The sequence below is a fragment of the Eptatretus burgeri genome, chromosome 17, assembly GCF_056783735.1.
Source record: "Eptatretus burgeri isolate ZD-2024b chromosome 17, Ebu_testis_v1, whole genome shotgun sequence".
In the NCBI taxonomy this organism is placed as follows: domain Eukaryota; kingdom Metazoa; phylum Chordata; class Myxini; order Myxiniformes; family Myxinidae; genus Eptatretus; species Eptatretus burgeri.
The window spans coordinates 5,408,717-5,428,543 of record NC_140977.1 but is presented as its reverse complement, the minus strand read 5'-3'; the positions used below and the strand labels follow the sequence as shown (position 1 = coordinate 5,428,543).

Here is a 19,827-nt window from a genome sequence, read left to right as displayed (position 1 = left end):
TGTTCAACATCTTCCTCAATTTCGTCATGAAAGAGTTAAAAAGTTTGGATCCAAAGCTTCACCTCACTGACGCCTCAGTAAACGTCTGGTACGCAAACAACACAACTTTATTACCTGCAGTCTTTGATAGGCTACAGCTTGCCACACACACACACACACTCTCGTGTGCAGCCTTGAGGCTGCTGGTTGCGTCCTTCGTTAGGGACATGGCTATGCCACTGTTGCATTGCCCCTATTACCAGTACACTGGTGCATGTTTTGCTGACCTCGGAAGGATGGCAGGCGGAGTCAACCCCACCTGGTGATAATTCAGTGGCTGACAGGGCTCAAACGCGAGACCCTAACTGCTAAGTTAACACCAGGCCACATACAGCTTGCTACAAAGGAACTGGACAGTGCTTGCAAGAAATGGGGATTGAAAATCGATGAAAAGAAGTGCAAATGAATGACACTCTCAAACACAATAATGGAAGCAAATGGACCGCTAATTGAACGTGTGAACGATTTCACATTCTGGGGGAAGTCAGGTGCCCACGTGCTTGGCTGATATCTGACATCGTATATCCCTAGCGGCACAGGCCTTTGACTGACTGAATGCCAATATGTTGTCGAAGAATAAATTGAAAATAACACTGTACAAAGTGTTTAAAACGAAATGCTTGTGGCCCTTATTGTGGGTCACAAGAGTACATCAAATCTAAAATGAGGAAGTTCAGCAAGTGTTAGGGGTGGAGATCTCAATAATGGATGTTTTCAAGCTCAGATGACTCGAATGATTTCGACATCTGGTCAGAATCCAACCAAACACATCTACTAGAGGCATACAGGACTGACCAACAATCCAAGGCCAAGTGGACGACCAGCAAAGAGATGGCAAGACAACATTTGTGAGGATGCCTCTGTTGACGGCCGAAAGTATGGTGGGCGACAGAGAGCGGTGGAGGAAATCGGTTGGAATACAGATTGTGAGGTGGTGACCATAGCCCTATGCAATTAAGCCAAGTACATCATGTTGTTTATTTGTGTAATCTCAAAACGAAGCCTCCGGATTGTGAATGTAATTTGTTGTGAATGTAATTTGCTTTCCGGTGAGGGTTTCACTGGAATGTTGATTCAAAGCATTTATATCGAGTGCTGTTTATTTTATTGCAATTATATTCCTCAAAATATATTTGGCTGTCATTCAATATAATTATGGGGGCATTTATTTCTACAATATGGAGGCTCATGTAAGAGCAAGGTGACGGAGGGTATGAATTGATAGTTGCAAAATGGGGCATCTCTCGGACACAAGCATGGGAATGGATTCACAGGAATAGAGGAGGAAAGGAAATACTGCAAACTGAAAATAAGTGTTGGGTTGGGAATGGTTAATGGGGGTAATAGAGGATGGATGGGGGATGATGACAGATTGTACAAGAGCATAGTCTTTGGAACACTGTTCCACATCCAGGAACACCCTGGAATTTTGAACATTCATGAGCAAGGGAGGTTAATGGAAGAAAATATATCATGGAGTTGAAAGGACTGAAAGAGCAGATGGAGTTAAAACAGAAGTGGCAGTAAAAAGACAGAGAAAGAGATCACCGACCTGTGTGTGATGTGAATGCAACAGCCCTTGTGCTTCGGCCTAATCAAAGGAAATTCTATTTATGTTCAAAGATTGAGATTTTCCAGAATCCAGTGGAGATTAAATTAAATAACAGCACATGAGAGCCTGCTGGATTGCACTTGTATTACATCATAAACTAGAATGGCACTCAGCAGAGGGCATACCTCCAATCAGGCTTCACACTACATTTTTTATCCCACTGATAAGACAGATCTGCATCCAGACCTTAATCAAAATCTAATCAGTTTGTTCTTGTCACTTACCTAACTCCTACACCAAGTTTTGTAATAACTCATCCACAACTTTTTGAAATATCGTTTTTGGCCCAATCTCTCATTTGTGAAGAATCACTTTAAAATATTCTCGTGTCCAGACCTTCACCAAAATCAAAACATATCATCCTTGGCACATTACCCAAACTGTCCCCCAAGTTTCGTCCAAACCACTCTCTAATTTTTTGAGATATCGTTTTGGCCCCATCTCTCAATGGTGAAAAATCACTTGTAATTCTAGTATCCGAATCTTTACCAAAATGTAATCAATTCGTCTTTGTAACACGCAATCTGTCCACCAAGTTTTGTCTGAATTAGTCCATGACTTTTTGAGATATCCTGCTCACAGACAGACAAAAGGGTGAAAACAACCTAAATCCACCTTTGATGGCAGAGGTAATAAAAACGAAAACATTAATCATGAAAAAAAAATTGGAATACTTCTCAATAACAACATATATTACATGTAAAATTACTATAACATTGAAATAACGCATTTCAATCGAAGTTAAAGAATAAAGCGATGATTATCCCCAAACAATACAAGGATATCAAAAATAATAGGCATGATATATATATATATATACACACGAGATATAATCGTAAGAAACGAATGTCAGAGCAAAAATAAATTTAAATAGAGCGAAGTCGATGGTGCACCATCACAAATCCCCACACTTCCCACCTTAAACAAAGTTGAAAAATGGCAAAATGTTCCACCAGGAATGACCCAATATCAAATTTTGAGTTAATGTTTTTTTTCCTCCCATTTTGACCCCTGTGACTGAAGTCCCCCACCCTCTGGGGCATGAACCGGGGGTCAAATCGAAAAATCACTGCATTTTTCATGTCTCCCGATGTCGATTGCATATAACCCCTCCAGGTCGTTACATATTTCATGTGTCCCCTAATTTTGATTGCATATACAAAGTTTCATTGAAAAATATCTTTTTAAAATGTTCCCCAAATTGCATTTTTCGGTATTTGACATTTTGACACCATCCCCAAAATGACACTGCTCTTGCACATTCTTTCCATGTGTTGATCATAACTAGCAAATTAAATTAATTTCTGCCCAACTGTGCAGGAGGATATCGCATGACAGACAGACAGAGGAAGCCGATTACAATGTCCCCCCCCCCATTTTTTTCAAAAAGCTGGGAATGAAGAAGCAGAATCAAGAGTGAACGAGTAATGATAAACAAATAGAGTGAAAGAGGTATTGGCCATGCAATTAACAGAGACATCCATATACGAACTGTCGTGTCGGTGGCTCGGCAATACGATATGCATCAGTGCTGGGATCTTTGATCCCACAAATGGCGGAAAGGTTTCTAACTAACTGCGTTCCATTGTTACCACTTCACATTCCCCAAGGTCATTTGGTAAAAAGCCGAATTTGGTGGTGATGCATGAGATGCAGAAAGGTGGAAAACGTTTCTTACCTTCTTAGGGTTTATTTATAAGGAATATGGTGAGAAAGGGGGACGGGCCATGGAACGGACAAACCTAGCGAGTCAACACACGAGCAGGGAGAAGGGAACATGCACCTTATGTACAGTGGTGAAATAAATAAACCGAACCCCTCCAGGCACCACAGACCACACTCTTACAAAATAATGAGGAACGCAGGCGAAGACTTCCCAATGGCACCATGGTTGTCGGTTGAACAGGATCACGGTTATCAGTAAGATGAATAGCCAGTGAGACGAAGAGCCAGAAAGGTAGTGATCTTCCTCTCCAAAAGGTCCCACTCCAAATTGACTGGAGCTCTCAGTACTGTATTTTCCAGTATATAAACCGCGCTTTTTTATCTGCAAAAAAATGTCAAAGTTGAGGGTGCGGTTTAGCCACAGGTTTAGAAAAAAATCAGTCTTAAAAATGATCAATGCTGAATTTCAATTATATTCCAAATGAACACTTTTTTTTAGCAGTTGAAAGTGCTGTTAAGCTGAATTCCGCTGTTTAAATTTTGAAAATCGGTTCAGCTTAAGAGTTTGTACAGCATTTTAACAGTTAATGTAAAGGCCCGGTCACACCTTGACGTTTTAGCCAGCGATGGCAACGTATTAAAATGTATCTAAAACGCTGACTTACGTTGAACTTTTGATGTTTTTTTTTAAAGATTCGGACGTATTCATAGCGACTTGGTCTTATGTATAACGCATTGGTAACGGACACAGAACGTTTCGTTGTGTTATAGATAACTTATACCAACGAATGCTGAACCTGTTGTCGGCCTACACAACCGATGCCCAACGATAGTCTAACTTAGGCATAGCGCGTTGCACGCATCGCCGACGATGTCGTGACGTAGCCTATTAAAAGGCTGATGCACAACGATTCGAATCATAACTGCCGTAGAAATGGAAGTGTCAACATCGCGGTCACACCTTGGCGATCTTGCCAGCGTATGCCGAAGAAAAATGTGTCTAAAACGTTGGGGCACGTCAAATACGGTATGAGTAAGTTTGGTATACGTGAGTACAACGCTAAAGTACGCTATCATACGTCGTAGTAAGTAGAGTACGTCAAGAAATTTTAAACATGTTCAAAATTTTACGACGTACTCGGCATATGACACACGTTCCGCATGCGATGGGGATAAGTTTTACACACGATATGTGGACGCTTACACACGTCCACAAAGGCTACTTATAAGATACTCATAAGTCGAAACACGTCGCGGTAATGTCTTTTTTACGCGAAACTTATTTCTAACTTATGTTTGACATGTTTTGAACCAATTCTTTACATAATCCCAACACACATCGACGTATGTGGACGTATTCCAATGACGTCTTCCGGTCGACCAAAAAAAATAAATTAACGTGTTTCTAGCTTACAACTGCCATATAAAGACGTGTTCCCAGCGGTTTTGGGAATTGGTATATAAAAATGCTGCTCATAAAAGGGGAACCCAACAGTGTTTTCGAGTCCTTTTTGAGTCGATGTCCATGTCAGCAGTAACAGTATCAGTATTAGTATTAGTAGTAGTTTGTTCATGTTGGCAGTAGTAGGTGAGTGTGAGGGGGAGGGTGTGGGTTATGATGGATCATCCTTGCGTTTAACGATTTAAATGATAAACTCAACGATTTAAATGGCTGCATCTCCACTATTGAAAGTAGACGCTTGCGCTCAACAATTGGATTTTTTTTACACTCAACGACTTTTAAACGGTACCACTCAGCTATTTTCATTGTTTACAATGAACGATTTAAATTGCTGTCACTCGCCTTTGTTTTTTGACGCTGGCGCTCGGAAATTTTAATCGTTTCTATTGAACGTGCTAAATCGCTCAAACCCCACTATTGAAAGTAGACGCTTGCGCTCAACAATTGGATTTTTTTACACTCAATGACTTTTAAACGGTACCACTCAACTATTTTCATTGTTTACAATGAACGATTTAAATTGCTGTCACTCGCCTTTGTTTTTTGACGCTGGGGTTTGGAAATTTGAAGTGTTTCTTCTGAACGTGTTAAAACGCTCAAACTCGACTATTTTAAATAGACGCTGCCGATGGACAATTGGAATCATAGCCAAGCTCGACATCGAAGTGTGAACATCCTCGTCATGCCGAAGAAAAGTTCGAAGAATGCTTCAAATAAGTGGCCTGGCCGTGGCCGTGGACGCTGACGCAAGGACGATCCATTATACCGACGTCTTTCAGCCTATGAGTAACTTAAAAGTGACGTCTGTCGATGTGTGGCAACGATCGCGTAACGTGCCAACAACACGTTAATCATAGGTTAGAAATAAGTTTCGGGTACGCTAAACATTACCTCGGCGTGTCTCAACTTATGATTAACTTACAAGTAGCATATGTTGACGTCTGTCAACAATCGCAGACCGTGCATACAACTTGTGGCCAGCGTAGCGGAACGTGTGAGTCATACGCCGGCATACGTCGTGAAATTTCAAGCATGAAAAAATTTGAGGACAACCAAAAAGTACAACGTTTAAAGCCAACGTACAACGACGTATGGCAGTGTTTTTCAGCGTGCTCTCAATGTTATCAAAACTTACCCATAACGTATTCAACATGTGCCAGCGTTTTAGAAAAAAAATTCAAAAATCGGCATACGTTGGCTAAAACGTCAAGGTGTGACCGGGCCTTAAAGGAAGAGGAGGAAGGAGGAAAACATGAAGAATTCAAAAGTACATGTGGTAGGGGAAGAGTATTGATGATGGGGGGTTTTTTTAACTTGCCAGGGATAGATCGAGTCCAGGAACAGGGATAGGGCAGAGCAGATGATGATTTCCTGGACTTAGTTTAGGATTGCTTTATAACTCAGTTTGTAGATAAGCCCACGAGGGGGAGTGCAGTGTTAGACCTTTAGACCTCCTTTTAAGTCACGATCCCAACATTATGGAGGAGCTGAAGGTCAGGGAGCATTTAGGATCAAGTCTTCTTCTTCTTGCGTATGGCAGCTTGGCTGCCAGGTAGCTACACTTTTGTTGGGTGCAGTTGTGCCACTGATGCTGTGCCCCTCTACCAGTACACGAGTACTCATTTCGCCAACCTCAGGATGACAGGCTGAGTCAACCCCACCTGGTGTTAATTCAGCAGGAAACGGGGCTCAAACTCAGGACCCTAAGATCCAAAGCCAACCACCCTAACCTCCAAGCCAACACCAGGCTTTTTTCGGATCAAGTGACCATCATTGTGTGTGCAAAGATTCTGATAAGGGTTAGAGTTCAGGATAAGTAGAGTAAGGTTATTATCTTTCAGGAAGGCAAACCTTGAGGGTATGAGTAGAGAATAGGGTGATGTCGATTGGGAGAAGCTCACAACAGGACAATCAGCATCAGAAAAATGGGAAACCTTGAAGGAGCAAATGTGTAGAGTGCAGAGTAAGTATATTCCAATGAGTTGTAAAACGAGAAGCAGAAAGAGACCAGGGTGGTAGAGTCATGAGATAAGGAACGCCATTAAGGAGAAGCAAAAGGCATTTATTAGGTATAAATTAACAGGACTGGAGTTAGATTTCAATTACTATCGGAGTAAACAGAGGCAAGTTAAGAAAATAACTTGGCAAGCCAAAGGAGAGTCCGGATGGGAGTTTGTTTCCAGAGGTGTCCAGAGACAAACTCTCATCCAGCCAAAAACACCGCCCGGAGACAAACACCGCCCAGACACGTCCGGAGAGAAACACCCATCCTTATGCGTCTGGAAACAAACTCCCATCCGGATGCTTTCGGAGACAAACTCCCATCTGGACAAAAACACTGCCCGGATGTGTCCAGAGCCAAGCTCTCTGGAGACAAACACCGCTTGGATGCCTCCGGCGACAAACTCCCGTCTAGACATAAGCACCACCCGGACATTTCTGGAGCCAAGCTCTCCGGAGACAAACACCGCCCGGACACATCCGGAGATAAACACTTCCCGAAAGCATCCGGAGACAAACACCGCCCGGACCCGTCCAGAGCCAATCGCTGCTTGGATACGTCCGGAGACAAACCCCACGTCTGACAATAAACACTGCTCAGACATGTCCGGAGGCAAACTCCCGTCAGACAATAAACACAGCTCAGACGTGTTTGAAGACAAACACCGCCTGGAAGCATCCGGAGACAAACACCGCCCGGACACAAACTCCCATCCAGACGGGTCCGGAGACAAACTCCCATCTGGACAAAAACACCGACAGGAGACAAACGCAGCTCGGATGCATCTTCCGGAGACAAACACCACCTGGACACGTCCGGAGACAAACTTCCGTCCAGACATAAACACCGCTTGGATACGTACGGAGACAAACATCGCCCAGACAAAAATACCGGTCCGATGCAACTGGAGCCAAGCTGTCCGGAGACAAACACTGCCTGGACACATTCGGAGCCAAACTCCCATCCGGACATAAACACCGCCTGGATGTGTCCAGAGCCAAACACCACACGGACACGTCCGGAGACATATACTATCTGGACACATCTGGAGACAAACCCCGCCCAGACACATATTGAGATAACCACCGTCCGGATACGTTGAGTGAGAGAGATAGATAGATAGAGAGAGAGGTGGGGGGGGGGGAGTTATCAGAGACAATATGTTATGCTTTGTGAACAAAAAACACAACACACACACACACACACACACACACACACACACACACACACACACACACACACACACACACACACACATTTATTAGTACACAAACAAATACAACCCGTTGTTTCGCTGACGGGGGTATTAAGGAGGGGGTTGAGAGAGGAGGAGAGGAGAGAGGGAAGGGGTAGAGAGAGGAGGCAGGAGGGAAGGGAAGCTAGGAAGGGGAGAAGAGCGAGGAAAGGTGGGGAGAGTTTTGGAGAGCTTTGCCTCACCAAACGTTGCGACACAGCGGGCGGGAGGGATGTGAGGAGGGGGGGGGAGAGAGAGAGAGAGAGAGAGAGAGAGAGAGAGAGAGAGAGAGAGAGAGAGAGAGAGAGAGAGAGAGAGAGAGAGAGAGAGAGAGAGAGAGAGAGAGAGAGAGAGAGAGAGAGAGAGAGAGAGAGAGAGAGAGAGAGAGAGAGAGAGAGAGAGAGAGAGAGAGAGAGAGAGAGAGAGAGAGAGAGAGAGATATATATATATATATATATATATATATATATATATATATATATATATATATAGATATATATGAAAAGAATGATATGTTATGCTTAATGACCGAACACACACACACAAAATCAAACTCATGTCAGAACAGCGATACACACAATGACACAACAGAGTCTCCAATGTAATCCACTGTCACATCTTCAAAAACTTTGATGTCTCAGTTCCAGAATATTTGTGGGAACATGAACCAAAAGTAATCACTAAAAACATGGAAGTACCGACCGCTCACATACGAACTCCATCCTCCCCCCACCCTCAGGTAGAACCCCATGGACCCCAATATTTTTTTAATATCCACCCTGGGAGGACTCCATTCTACATACTGAAACCTGCATATGTGGATACCAATCACGCATGCACGCACACACACACCCTTTTATTAGTGTAGATTAATACTAATATTTTGTAATGTTCGTAAATCACCCAAAACGGAAACAGCAAACTGCGAATGTAATTGCCAAAAAAAGAGGATCCCCTGTGAACTTTGCCGTCATGGATTGTAAAAGCAGGTTTTGAAGCATGGTGTTTCACTCAATTAAGTTACACCTTCTGCACATTCCATCATTTTTTCTTCACTCAATATAATCGGCCGAACAGTAGAAAAAGTTAAGTTAATACAAGTTATAAAAATCACTAATTTGTTAAAATTTTCGGATTTCACTCCAGATTTCGACACGAATCTTGTTCACCAGATCCGATTCTCAAATCCAACATAATATTTTGATTATATACGTTAATTATTCCGTGAATCGCCTGAACAAAATGGCGGCTGAAGACCAGCAACCACAGAGGGCTAACCAAGATGGCGTCATGCCATTTTGGTCAGGCTTATTTCGTTGTTTTTTTTGTGATGAGCACCCCCTAAATCATCTTCAAAAGGGGTGTTTTAATTAACCCAAACACCCAATTTTCACTCTTGCACTTCCTTGGAGTTTTGTTAGTGTGCATGCAAAGTTTCAGGCTGCTAGGTTTTGTAGTTTTGTCATTACGGGGTGCTTAAACTACTTAGCAAGCACTCTGTAATATTCGCACTGTCACTGAATACTGTATATGGATCGAATTTAACAAAGGTCAAGGACCACTCGCCTACATTGGCCACGCGTTGTTCTGCGGTGCAACAGGCAGTGACTGGCTCGCTGAAAATGTGAAATTATATTTTCCACGACGTTTCCCCTTTTTGTATGATCTTCCATTACACGACCCATCACTTCAGCATAGATAACTATAAATAAAAATTAAATGTTTCATTTTTAAAAGTTTTTTTTTAACCGTTTCGTGGATTACTTGGTGAAGCCACTTCACGGATGTTCTTCAAGTTACAATTCACGGAGATACCGCGGTTCGACAATGGAGGTGGGAAGGCAAAATAAATTATATTGTTACGTTTGAGGGGGGGGTATGCATTCAAAGGGTAATTAGGATGTTTAATTAGGTATGCCATGCTGTTCGAGTTTACCAGGATCTCGATGTAATAAGTAGCAATTCAGTGGTGATAAGTTGTCCAGTAAATGTTCATTTCTTCAAGGGGGAAATGATAAATGTCACGTAATTAGATAGGGACACGGGATAGGGTAAGTGTGTCTGCGTAAACCCCTTTTGGTATTCTCTGAAGACTGGCCGTGACGTCACAGGACAGTGCAGCGGATGGCTCCGCCCCGTGATCACGATTGGCGGAAGGCGATGGCGGTGGGCCAATAAACGGCTCGATTGAAGTGAAGAGGACAGAAGGATAAAAAGGTTCTGTTCGGGGTCGAAAAGGAAGAGGAAGAAGATTACAACCAAAAGATCGTGGTTTTTTTGGTGTGGAAGCTGTGGCGGCAGAGAGCGTCCTGGTTGTTGTGCTGACTCGATCGTGTTCTTGATCGTGTCTGGGAGCCTTGCCGAGCCTCGTGCCTCGCCTTGGTTGGCTCTGGGGTTCTGCTGACTCGGAGTGCGGGGTCGGGCGGCGGGCGGACCTGCCTCCCTCTCCTGCTCGCGGCTTGGCGCCGGAGCTGGTTCCCTGGCGGCTGTGAGCGGACTTGGGCCAAGACCAGGAGGTCGACAGCACCACGGTTTCTCCTGCCCCCCTGACGAGAGCAAGGCCAGCTCGTCCGGCGCCGATCCAGGGACAGTTGCGTCCACACCACGGTCCAGCCTGACCACCAGAAGTAGCTACGTTTTGTGTGTGTGTGTGTGTGTGTGTGTGTGTGTGTGTGTGTGTGTGTGTGTGTGTGTGTGTGTGTGTGTGTGTGCGTGTGCTTGGCGCCTTAGAGGGATTGAGAACTGTGTATTCATTGGAATTGTCTGTGTTTTTCCCCACGCCCGATCTCACACCATCCCGTCGAATCGCCCCGGATCCCTCTTCTTGCCGAGTCTTGTTATTTCTGGTAATAATAAAAAAGAATAAACATCACCAACTCAGTGAAAAGTGACTCGTGCCACCTTCCTCGTCCCGTTTGCGGTAGAGCGATTAGAACCGCCATGTTTGGGTTATAAACAAATAAATCGCCTCCATCATTTCGGCTCATTCTACGTTGGCGGGACTGTTCAAGTCCCGTGGACGTCACATTGGTGTCAGGGTGTTGGATGTTCGAACCCCTCTAAATTATATACCAGGATTAAAATCTCGCCACAAATTGGAATATAAAATTACTACAGAAAAGCGCGCGAGCGCAGGAAAATTTTGGCGGGATTTTTCAAATTTAAATTAATTGGCGGCAAACGGGACTTCTGCACCATGGCGGATGTGCAGATGTTTGAGGAGGAAGGCCACGTGTCTGGCAGCGAGTCGCGGGAAGAGGGGAGAGACGGGGGTAGGGTTGGAACCTCCCCCATTCCGAGCGTGGACCGTGCTTCATCGCCCGTAACGGAGCGGCAGCGCCGGAAACCGGCACGATGACGATCTGGACAATGTTGGAACGTTTAATGAGTGCAATTACAGCACAGGGGGCAAAAATGATGGCACAGAGGGCAGAAATGGCAGAAATGACGGCACAAAATGGAAAATCAATTTGTGACACAGAGGGCAGAAATGACGGCACAGAGGGCAGAAATGATGGCACAGAGGGCAGAAATGATGGCACAGAGGGCAGAAATGACGGCACAAATGGCAAAAATGACGGCACAGGGGGCAGAAATGACAGATCAATTGGAGGTAATGGGGGTACAGTTGGGTGCACGGATTGATTTAATGAGGGATGAATTGGGGGAAAAGATGGAGAAAATGAAAACTGAGATGCAGGAGTGTGTGGATGTTACATTGGGAGAAATACAAAGTAAATTCGAGGATAGATTGGAGGAAACAAAGGTAGAAATTACATTGGAGGGGGAAAATATACGGAAAAAATTGGTGGATAAAATTGATGCAACGAACATTCGGGTTGATAAAGTGGATGAAATCCTGGAACGTCATCGTGCCTGTGTGGATGCTCGTATGCAGCTGCAAGTTGAAGAGTGGGGAGAGTTGAGGAAGCAAGGGATGAATTTGGCGGAGGAGGTAAAAGGATTGGAGGCTCGTTTGGACGAACAAGATAAAATTATGAGCCAAGATGAAGTCTTGGATAAAGGCCTGGTAGAGCCGTCTTTTGTAAGTAGAGTGTCCGGGTTGGTTGAGGAGCAGCTACAAACTCGCGACGGAGCCTTGGAGGAGGTTGTGCGGGCCCAGAAGATCCTGCGGGAAGAGGTGAATCGGTCCATTCAACGTTTGGAACAGGAGGCAAAATTGACCCATGAGACCCTCACCACAAAACATCTTTGGCCACAATGGGCTCCGAAATTGGATACGCAGCCACAAGGGTGTTTGATCCCTGGGCTGGATTCGGACAAGGGAGAAACTGAGAAGCGGGCCACCGTAAAAGTGATCCCCCTGGTAAATTTAGACGGGTCAGGGAGCGTTGAAGCTTTTCTGACGCAATTTGAGTGCATTTCCCGACTAAACGGGTGGAATGAGCAGGAACGTACAGGGAATTTGGTGGCAACGTTGCGGGGACCAGCTGCAGACGTGTTAAACGTGATCGCGGAGGGGATGTTGACCAGCTCCCACATTTGCGAGGCGTTGAGCCGTCGGTTTGGGTTCGCGGCAAACTGTGATCTGGTGCGGGCTCAGCTCCAGCACCGCAGATTAAAGCCGGGTGAGACAGTGCAGGAGCTGGCACAGGACATTTACCAATCAGTCAGGATCGCGTATCGGGACCTTACAGTGGAGGCGTGGGACAGACTGGCACTAGAGAAATTTTTAGCTGCTCTTCCTGACCCTGAGGTCCGAGCGCTAGTGGAGCTACAGGATCCACCCACCGTTCACCGAGCGGCCTAGTGCGCGGCCAGGCTGGCCTCGTGGAGTCGGCCGGGTCGGGTTCCAGAGAGGCCATCGGTGACGATCCGACAGGCGGAGATCCAGGATCAGGGAGGGAGGCTGGGAGAAATTGGCATTACCCAAATGTTTCAGGAAATTTGCCAGAAACTGTCAAGTTTGATAAAGGGTAATCCGGTAGTTAGTGCGCCAAAGCGGCGGGGTCCAGCCCAGCCAATAGAGCAATTCGATTATGGCCGAGGGGGTCCGGAACCGGAAGAGACATTTCACCGATACTCACGGGGGCCTTTTATGGGGAGTTGTTTCCGGTGCGGGCGAAGAGGACACATGCAACGATATTGCCGGTACCCGGCGATGGAGGGACCCTCCAATAGACTTTTAGACTCGGAGAGGGTGAATCCTCCTGCTGAACCGCCAGGTCTATCCGAGATGCCCTTTCATAAGTCGGGTCCGGAGATCACTGTCGGGGGTCGGGGAGACTAGATTGGGCTGAGCATATATGGCCATGCTCGGCTGCTGAGATTGTGGCGAAGTGCCCTCCTTTGGTGAAAAAAAAAAAAAAAGAATTGTGGGAAAATTGGCATGGGTTTGTAAGTTCTGCTGGGTTTTAGAGTGACAATCGGGACAGTGGGTAATTGGTAATAAAGCGGGCACGAGTGGCTGTCCAATGGCTGGTGCGTGGATCGGGTGAGAAGTGCTGTGTGAGGTGTTTTAAGTTAAGAAGTGAAATGTATGGTGCACACATTGATTTTTTATTGGACATGGTGTGGTAATAAGGAAGGTCATGGTCGGCGAAGTGTTAGAAATGCAGGTGTCACATGTAAGGCCGATGGGGTAGGGGAGTCATGTGGGTTTTGTGGGTGGGGATGATGTGCTTGTCCACAGGGATGCTGAAGCTCACGGTGAGCGTGAATTGCGACCCCCTTCAAGGAGATTCACCACCTGGTGGCTAATGGTGACAGTGTCTGGAGGCAACTGGGAGAGGGTCTGGTTGGGCGACCAAGGCGGGTAGGACCTTGGCGACCCAGGAAGGCCAGAGGAGCCAGTGAGACCCCTTCCAGAGTGTTGTATGGGATTAGAGCTGATGGCTACCAGGGGGGAGGGAATCAAAGGGAGCGGGGCGGAGAAGCGTCCGGGTTGGACTAAAGCTTACCTGTGGGCATGGTTGCACCTGAGATGCCCCCATCATCTTGTGGTAACCCACCCCACGGCCACGACGGGATTCAGCCTGCATGATTAAAATGAGGACCATGACCTAGAAATGTGATGATGACCATGGTGTGAGTGTTGTGAAGATGTGTGAGTCCCACCCGATCCCGCACAACTTGACAGGTGCAGCAAGGGCATGATGTCCGCATAATTTTGGGGCAAGCAAATTTGAAAATTGGCTCCCCAGGTAACGCTGGGTCTATTAGCATCCACTGGGGGAGGCGGTCAAGTGTAAATATCCTGTGAATAGTGTCGTTAAGGCTTAGAGTAGGAATATAAAGTATAAGTGTTGTGTTTTTGTGGAACCTTTTGTTTCCCCTCCCCAGATCACTGGAAGAGTGCTGGGCAAGAGCGATGATCCGGAGGATGGAGTGCAACTTCGCTCAGTGCTCTCATGTGATAAAATTAAATTAAATTAAATTTAAAAAAAAACAAAAATAAAAATAAAAAAAACGAATGATTGTTTCGGCGAGGATAAGGCCATAAGGGGGTAGTACATTAAGCAGGATAGGTAAGTTAGCTGCGACTCGCTGCCCATTGCCCCTCCTACTTTATTTCGTTAGGTTAATTAGGTAATTAGGATGTTTAATTAGGTATGCCATGCTGTTCGAGTTTACCAGGATCTCGATGTAATAAGTAGCAATTCAGTGGTGATAAGTTGTCTAGTAAATGTTCATTTCTTCAAGGGGGAAATGATAAATGTCACGTAATTAGATATGGACACGGAATAGGGTAAGTGTGTCTGCGTAAACCCCTTTTGGTATTCTCTGAAGACTGGCCGTGACGTCACAGGACAGTGCAGCGGATGGCTCCGCCCCGTGATCACGATTGGTGGAAGGCGATGGCGGTGGGCCAATAAACGGCTCGATTGAAGTGACGAGGACAGAAGGATAAAAAGGTTCTGTTCGGGGTCGAAAAGGAAGAGGAAGAAGATTACAACCAAAAGATCGTGGTTTTTTGGTGTGGAAGCTGTGGCGGCAGAGAGCGTCCTGGTTGTTGTGCTGAATCGATCGTGTTCTTGATCGTGTCTGGGAGCCTTGCCGAGCCTCGTGCCTCGCCTTGGTTGGCTCTGGGGTTCTGCTGACTCGGAGTGCGAGGTCGGGCGGCGGGCGGACCTGCCTCCCTCTCCTGCTCGTGGCTTGGCGCCGGAGCTGGTTCCCTGGCGGCTGTGAGCGGACTTGGGCCAAGACCAGGAGGTCGACAGCACCACGGTTTCTCCTGCCCCCCTGACGAGAGCAAGGCCAGCTCGTCCGGCGCTGATCCAGGGACAGTTGCGTCCACACCACGGTCCAGCCTGACCACCAGAAATAGCTACGTTTTGTGTGTGTGTGTGTGTGTGTGTGTGTGTGTGTGTGTGTGTGTGTGTGTGTGTGTGTGTGTGTGTGTGTGTGTGTGTGCTTGGCGCCTTAGAGGGATTGAGAACTGTATATTCATTGGAATTGTCTGTGTTTTTCCCCACGCCCGATCTCACACCATCCCGTCGAATCGCCCCGGATCCCTCTTCTTGCCGAGTCTTGTTATTTCTGGTAATAATAAAAAAGAATAAACATCATCAACTCAGTGAAAAGTGACTCGTGCCACCTTCCTCGTCCCGTTTGCGGTAGAGCGATTAGAACCGCCATGTTTGGGTTATAAACAAATAAATCGCCTCCATCGTTTCGGCTCATTCTACGTTGGCGGGACTGTTCAAGTCCCGTGGACGTCACAATATTATCACAATGAGTAAAAAATGTTTTCAGTTGTTATGAAGTAATGAATCGCCACATCACGGCATGAAAGCCGAACGTTACGTATACTCACTCCAAGCCGTCTCGCCTGTGTTTGAATCCTGACCCAGCTATAAACTGTCTTCCTGGTGTTTCACAGGCAGGGTGATTCATCAATGTGTGTGCCGTCTCTCACATGGACGTTAAACTGGGTGTCTCATCTGCCGAAATCCCTTTTTCCCTCCCCTCTCCCACCCCACTCCCTGTATCACTGCTCTGCCTCTTTCACCCCTCTGTCTCTCTCATCCCTACCCCACCCCTCTCTCTCCCTCCCAACTCTACCTCCCCCTCTCTCATCCCTCTCCATCTTTCTGACCCTGCCCTCTCTCTCTCCCCCATCCCCCCCTGCTCAACCACTCTCTCCCTCTGTTGAGGGGAATCGGAACAAATCAAAACATGTACAAATCAGATTTGGAGGGAGCCGACTGGAAGGGTGCAAAGGTCGCTGCAAGTACGAGCATGCATACTGTACATGCAGGCAGGCCTTTTTCAGGTAAATTGCATGGATTTTAATGCGCGCGTGTGTGTGCGTGCGTGCGTGTGCAATGTGCATGCTATTCGTTGTTATCTCCATCTGCGGGTTTCAGAAGGTGGAACGGAGTCCTCCCAGGTCTCAAATTATCCACCTTCGTTTTGGTAAGGGTGGTCACAAATGGATCAAGGTGTGAAGTTTTGTTCTCAAAGTTTTGTTCCCAGGGCTCTTTTGAGGATCATCACCAAGCCCAGATAGCTTCCAACTGTCGGTCATTTGTAGTAATATTCCCAGGGATGGTTTTTAAGATTTCTGTTGGTTTCTTCTTCATCATTCCCATTGGTTCAATAATCGCTGGATCTCTTCAACTTCCAGGGTCTTTTCACTTCATTTTTGAAATCTTGGTATTTGGTCATTTTCTTCATTACTGCATTGTCTAAGCCAAAAATCGCTGGGTACTGAAACCAGAGAGAGAGAGAGAGATATATATATCAGCCATAAAGCACAACATATCATTCTCTTTGCTAATATCTCTCTCTATCTCTATCTCTATCTCTATCTCTATCTCTATCTCTATCTCTATCTCTATCTCTATCTCTATCTCTATCTCTATCTCTATCTCTATCTCTATCTCTCTCACTTTGTCCCCTCATCGCTGCCCACTGAAGGAGCTGCAGTGCTCCAAGTACTATGACCCACCAAAGGAGCTGACCCTGCAGGTGGATGCTTCTGATACTGGACTTGGTGCTACACTGATCCAAGAAGGATATCCCATAGCATAACGCCAGCAGGACTCTATCTGATGCAGAAACCATGTATGCACAAATAGGGAAGGAGCTCCTTGCAGTTGTTTTTGGTTTGGAAAAGTTTCATGTGTATACATATGGGAGACAGGTCAAGGTGAGATCTGATCACAAACCACTGGAGATCATTGCAACAAAGCCTCTCCACAGAGCACCAAAGAGGCTGCAGATAATGCTCGTGAGGATGCAATCATACAATGCTGAGATTCACTCCCGGCCAGGCAAAGACTTGCAACTAACTGGCTGATACGTTTAGTAGAGCCTTCCTTAAGGACCAAGAGTGGACAAGGAAAACAAGTTTGAGATGGTAAATATGGCAAAACATATCCCAATCTCTCAACCATTAATGAGGGAGATTGAAGATGATACCAGACGAGATGGTATCTTGCAACAACTCAAACTAATGACACAGACAGGATGGAAAGAGGCACAACATGAGGTTCAATCAGTCCTTAGACCATACTTCCATGTGAGAGATGAACTGAGCACTCAGGAGTGACCTGATCTTCAAGGGAGAAAGAGTTGTGATTCCCAAGTCAAGAAGGAAGGACATGGTGGAACGAGTTCACTCGTCTCATCTGGGAGTGAACGGATGTGTACGAAGAGCCAGAGAATGCATTTACTGGCCCAGAATGAACGCTGAGATTCAGGACCTTGTTCAGAAATGCGAGACCAGCCAAAGGAAACAATTCAACCCCATGACATTCCAGAGTGGACATGGGCAAAAGTGAGAGCAGACCTTTTCCACTTGGAGGGAAAATGTACTTCATAACAGTGGACTACTTCTCAAGTTTCTGGAAGATTGACTTCCGAGAAAACATCAACTCATCAACCATCATTCACAAACTTAAAGGACAATTTGCGAGATCATGGAACCCCAGACATCCTGATGGGATGTAATGGGCCACAGTTCACAGCAGAGGTGTTTGTGAGGTTCTGAAAAGAAATGGCAGTTTGATCACCGTACGTCGTCACCTCATTTTCTTTCAGAGCAATTGGAAGGCCGAGAATGCCGAGAAGATTACAAAGTCACTGCTGAGGAAGGCAAAGGCAGCAAATTCAGCTCCTGACTTGAGCATGCTTGCCTTCCGCAACACTCCTACAAGAGAGATGTTGAGCAGTCCTGCGCAAAGACTGATGAACAGACGAACCAGGACTTTACACCCAATTCCTGAAAAGCTCTTCAAACAAAAGGAGCAGAAAGGTGTGGGAGGTCGACTCAGATCAAGTAAAAGCACACAGGCAAACTACTATAACAGCGGTGCCAAAGACCTACTACCACTGAGAGTTGGAGACACAGTAAGGGTGAGGCCAACATCGGATAGACGTCAGACGTGGCAGAAAGCAGTCGTTACTGAGCAAGCCTCGCAGCTACGTTTGTATGAAGTGATGACCGAGGAGGGCGCTAGGTGCAGGAGAAACAGAAGACATCTGAGAAAGACGGGTGAAACGGCTCGGCAGACTGAAGCACATGTTGGGATATCAGAGATTTCGTCACAGGCCCGGCAGAATGACAACATGGCAATCAACAGGGGACCTCCAGAGGACAACAGCCGGTGACAACGAGATGGAGAAGTTCATCAACCCAAGAACCTCATGGATTACGTGCAAGAGTGAAGGAAACGTGAGCGTTAATTGTGGAAAGTAAAGTTATCGTACTGTGTAGTAATGAGTGGTGAATATGAATTTAGTATTTGATAAATGTTGGTTTTGTTAAATGCTTATAGGTCTCGGAACAGTGAACAATTTTGAACAAATTATGAAAGGAGGGATGTTGGAGGGATAGCGCCAGGGGGCGCTAGAGAGAGAGAGTGTGTGTGTGTGTGTGGGTGTGACGAGATCGATAGCGCCAGGGGGCGCTAGAGAGTGTGTGTGTGCGACGAGATCGATAGCGCCAGGGAGCGCGAGAGAGAGAGAGAGTGTGTAATGAGATTGATAACGCCAGGAGGTGCCAGAGAGAGAGTGTGTGTGTGTGTGTGTGTGTGTGTGTGTGTGTGTGTGTGTGTGTGTGTGTGTGTGTGTGTGTGTGTGTGTGTGTGTGTGACGAGATCGATAGCGCCAGGGAGCGCGAGAGAGAGAGAGAGAGTGTGTGTGTGTGTGTGACGAGATCGATAGCGAGAGAGAGAGAGTGTGTGTGTGTGTGTGTGTGTGTGTGTGTGTGTGTGTGTGTGACGAGATCGATAGCGAGAGAGTGTGTGTGTGTGTGTGTGTGTGTGTGTGTGTGACGAGATCGGTGTGGTCTCCATTGGGCAGAGCGGTGTGAACCGGTGAATAAAGATTGCTCCGTGCATGTGAACCGAGCTACGTGTCCCCGAGTCTTCCATTGAGAAAGACGAAGAATCTTACAAAGCAAATCAAAGAAATCCCGCCGAACGTTTTGATTCGTTCACGTTTCCTATTCCCTTTTCCTATTCCCTTCTTGCAGATAATTCATCGGACGTTATCGGTAACTTTGTGTGTATTGTAATCTTTCTGTGTCATGTTGAGTTGAGTGCATCCGACAATTGGATGGGCTCCCCCCCAGTTTAACAAAACGATTTAACTTACCTCACAACCAGAACACATCAACCACCATGAACGGCTCCTCAAACATTGTGAAGGAAGAAGATTGATAAACATTTTTTATAATTTCGAATCTTTCCGAAAACAATGAAACCGGAGAACGGGGAGGGACGGGGTCCGAATCCGATGGGAAGGGGGATCCTTCTCCAAACTCGAGATAGTTACAGGTTTATCTGTTACCGACACAAACAATATGAAGGACAAACAAACAATGTGTAACCATCAGTTGAAGA

The 19,827-nt window shown here is 46.1% G+C and overlaps 1 protein-coding gene across 1 annotated transcript in view; it reads left to right on the top strand.

Annotated features, from left to right (window-relative positions):
* Positions 1 to 19,827, top strand: part of LOC147009159 (uncharacterized) — a 113,934-nt gene that overhangs the window by 54,259 nt on the left and 39,848 nt on the right. Inside the window, exons 5-6 of the mRNA XM_085862988.1 lie at positions 847 to 973; positions 18,023 to 18,588. Coding sequence (XP_085719114.1) covers positions 847 to 973; positions 18,023 to 18,588 — 693 coding nt within the window. The remainder of the gene's footprint in view (positions 1 to 846; positions 974 to 18,022; positions 18,589 to 19,827) is intronic.